The sequence below is a fragment of the Palaemon carinicauda genome, chromosome 34, assembly GCF_036898095.1.
Source record: "Palaemon carinicauda isolate YSFRI2023 chromosome 34, ASM3689809v2, whole genome shotgun sequence".
Classification (NCBI taxonomy): Eukaryota; Metazoa; Arthropoda; class Malacostraca; order Decapoda; family Palaemonidae; genus Palaemon; species Palaemon carinicauda.
Genome location: NC_090758.1, coordinates 74,735,208 through 74,739,048, shown reverse-complemented (window position 1 = coordinate 74,739,048; position 3,841 = coordinate 74,735,208). Strand labels below are relative to the sequence as shown.

The following is a 3,841-nucleotide window of genomic DNA, read 5'->3' as shown; positions in this document are numbered from 1 at the left end:
ATTGCCAGACAGGAAAATTCCCAATATAGGCTCGCAAAACCCATTCCAGCTTTGGTATAAACATACTCTATAAAAGGATGATGACTTGTTTTTGTGCAGGAATAACTCTAAGTGGAGCACAGTCCTTCGCCGCAGAAGCTTATTTCTACACCATGACCTTAACATATTTTAATTGGCGTGGATTTTCATATACATAAATATGGACCAAGTTTGAAGTCTCAGTGAAAACGATGTCCAATTTATGACATTACATGAATTGGACATTTTGTTTGACCGTGACTTTGACCTTCCAAATTTAATCATTTCCAGCTTTTTAAATAATTTAATCCCTGCAAGTTTCATTACTCTACAATTAACATATTGGTCAGAAAGATAATCACAAACAAACACACACACAAACACAAAAAAATCACAAATACACATACACACAGACACGGGTAAAACATAACCTCCTTCCAAATCCGTCGGCAGAGGTGATAAAGGAGAATTATGTGGCATCCTAGGATAGGCTAGGATCAGTAGGTGAGATAAGGTTACATTTCCTTCGTTCAGTGGTTTACATCAATCAACAACTCTGGTGGAGGAGCCACACAAATGGTCTCCAAAGACAATAATAGTCAGGCACACGTTTTAGGGAGAAACCATTTACCGAAATCCTTATCAAACTACAACTCCTACCACACATTACAGTACTACTTCGCTCCACATGGTATAAATTCTAATCTAAATAGCCTTACGAAATGTTAAGTATAAAACTAATTAAACAACAATAATTTCTGTAATTACCATTTGATTTAAATATGAACAGAAAATTCTTTAATTATCGATAAATAAAATTTTGAATGGTCTCACAAGTCAGATATGGTGATCCTACGAAACTTGAAGTTCCCTCTACTATTTTCCTACTCGCTGGGTTATTAGGCCTCTAAAATGTATGATTTTGGTGTAAAAAGGCCTATTGAATCTTCATAGGTTTCTAAAATACATCTGGAGTGGAGAAAACACAAAGAACTGGTATAGAAAAAAGAATTTTTCCTATTTTAACACTGACAGTTTGAAGTCGTAAACTTGTTTACGTTACAAATTTCAGTGTTGCCAGATGAATTGGTTTAAAGATCCCAAAACTCATGATAAAAAATCCCCATTTCCACAAATATATTTTCTCCTGTAGGCTTTACTAATATAGAAATTAATCACTATACTCCATATAAGTGCAAGCAAACTAATTGCAATAATATAAAGGTTTACTTATCTTTGTATCTTTATAGAAATTTGTACAGACTATCCCCCAAATATAGTGATAAATTCCCATATCTTGGCAACATTGGTTACTTCTTCTTCTTTAAGATCCTTGATTGTAAGTGTCTTATGGGTGTGACATCTTTGAAAAATTAAATTTTATTAATTTTCTTTAATATTTGATTATCAAAACAACAACAATATATTTATATGTAATATTTCGAATACTAACACCTATTCAGAAATTAAATTGAAAGTCTTATGGGTATGACATCTTTAATAAGGTAATTTTTATCATAATTTTCTTCAATATTTAATTATCAAAACAGCACCAATATTTTCATATGTAGTAATTTAAATACTAACACCTATTCAGAAATTAAAATTCAGCATAAGGTTGAATAAGACGCATAGTACTGTATCACGAGAAATGTATCATTGTATAATGTATTATCAAGGATATAGAAGGGTTCATACACCAACAGCGTGATTGTATTATTCCTACATTAAAATACAATATATCATATGTTAAATGAAGTGGAGTGTATGAAAGGGTATATGAAGCCTAGTGTGACCCTATGAACTCGTCCGTTCCAACTAAATAAGATGTAAACGAGCAATTATTTTTAATGCACAGATATAGATCTCTCTCTCTCTCTCTCTCTCTCTCTCTCTCTCTCTCTCTCTCTCTCTCTCTCTCTCTCTCTCTCTCTCTCCTCTCACACTGGGCAGCAATAGACCGTGTACCGGCAATGAAGCTCTCTTAACCTCTCCATCGGTCTCCTCTCTTCCAGCTGAGAGAGAGAGAGAGAGAGAGAGAGAGAGAGAGAGAGAGAGAGAGAGAGAGAGAGAGAGAGAGAGAGAATCAACAGGCTGTCCCGACACATGTCCAGTTCTCTTTGAGCAACCGGAGGAAAGTGAACCCTGAAAGCGTTTTTGCCAAAAGCATACCAAAAAGTAACACGCATATTCCACGCTTTCTCTCCTTTTTCTCCTCTCTTTCTCTCAATCTTTCTCTCTCACTCTTTCCCTCCCATGAAGTGATTGCTTTTTTTATAGTGACTGGTTCGTTAGCTATTTAAATATGGATATGTCTATTAATGCATAGGTCTATGGAAAAATGTTCGAAGTGGCTTGTTACTCAAGATGGTTTGGTGACGTCATCTTCAGATGAAGGTATGTTGTGAGAGAGAGAGAGAGAGAGAGAGAGAGAGAGAGAGTAAATTGGAGAGTTTCATTTTAGCTCCATTATCTAGTGCAAGAAGTCTAGACCACTAAAATTTTCATTGAACACTTAGTTTTACTCATATTCATTCAGGCCTACATTTCTGCTTTCTCTATTCAAATCTATCATTCTTTAACTTAATTAACTCAAGAAATCAGTCAAATTAAGACGCCAATAAACTCAGCAGGAATAAACAATCTTTAAAACAAGAGACTCGTAGTTAATGGCTAAACCAGATTAGAGAATATGTGTATTGGTCTTGCAATGTCAACCTAAAAAATGTCTTTGCAGATCAAAGGTGTGAAACATGTTGTAACAGATATAAAAACTATCCCTTTTCATCCTCTCTCTATCTCACTTCTCTTCCCTCCCTCTCTCACTCCCTCTCCCTACCTCTCTAATGAGGGACTTGTTTCCATGGTGACCAGAGAGGAGGCTACTCCCTCCCTCCCTCCCTCCCCCTCTCTTTCCCTCTCTCACACTCTCCCAGAGCCATTATATAGCTAACATTTCACGTTCGTCTCTCTCTCTCTCTCTCTCTCTCTCTCTCTCTCTCTGTAGTTGACATATTTGACCAAGAGAGAGAGAGAGAGAGAGAGAGAAAGAGGAGAGAGAGAGAGAGAGAGAGAGAGAGAAAGAGAGAGAGAGAGAGAGAGAGAGAGAAGGGGCAACTTTCCTGGAATAACAGTTGTGACTGAATTCATTATTACGTTGCACACGGCTCGACGTTGCATGCAATTCGAAGAGAGAGAGAGAGAGAGAGAGAGAGAGAGAGAGAGAGAGATTAAAACTAATTCATTTATTTAATGACTAGAAAGTGTAAGATAATTATGTAATGGAGTTTTTATCTCTACATACATACATACATACATACATACATACATACATGAAAAGAGAAAATCCAGGATAATTAAATGTAAAGCAAAATAGGATAAATATTAGGAGATATAGATAAAAATATATAATTCAATTTATGAGAGAAAAATGGAAGTCTTTCAAGAAATCGAAGTACGATACGTCATAGAAGGGGTTATAGAGTCTCTCTCTCTCTCTCTCTCTCTCTCTCTCTCTCTCTCTCGATGTCCCCGAGAGTTTAATCTCCAATCTGATTGTCTCCGAGAAAGGTTTATACGAGATGTCTTTAAAGTTTATTTTTTTCTGAAGTTATTATACGACAGAGGCACTTAATATCATATAGATTTTAAGTACCTCTTTCTAAAGTACTACTTAGTACAGTAATTAATAGTATTCATCAATAATATGGGCAATATATCTGTAAAATAGTACAAAAATAAACAGAAGGTCTTACTTCGCATCAAGAGTTTCGAAGAAGAAGAAATGTAAACAAAGAGATCTGGGAGTGTTGAAATCGAACAC

At 35.6% G+C, this 3,841-nt stretch overlaps 1 protein-coding gene across 1 annotated transcript in view; it reads left to right on the top strand.

Moving 5' to 3' along the window:
* The first annotated feature begins 2,151 nt into the window (after nucleotides 1-2,151).
* The window catches only part of LOC137626455 (uncharacterized), a 23,597-nt gene continuing 21,907 nt past the window's right edge, over nucleotides 2,152-3,841 (top strand). Inside the window, exon 1 of the mRNA XM_068357458.1 lies at nucleotides 2,152-2,415. Within this exon, the coding sequence (XP_068213559.1) occupies nucleotides 2,410-2,415 (6 nt within the window). The 5' untranslated portion in view covers nucleotides 2,152-2,409. The remainder of the gene's footprint in view (nucleotides 2,416-3,841) is intronic.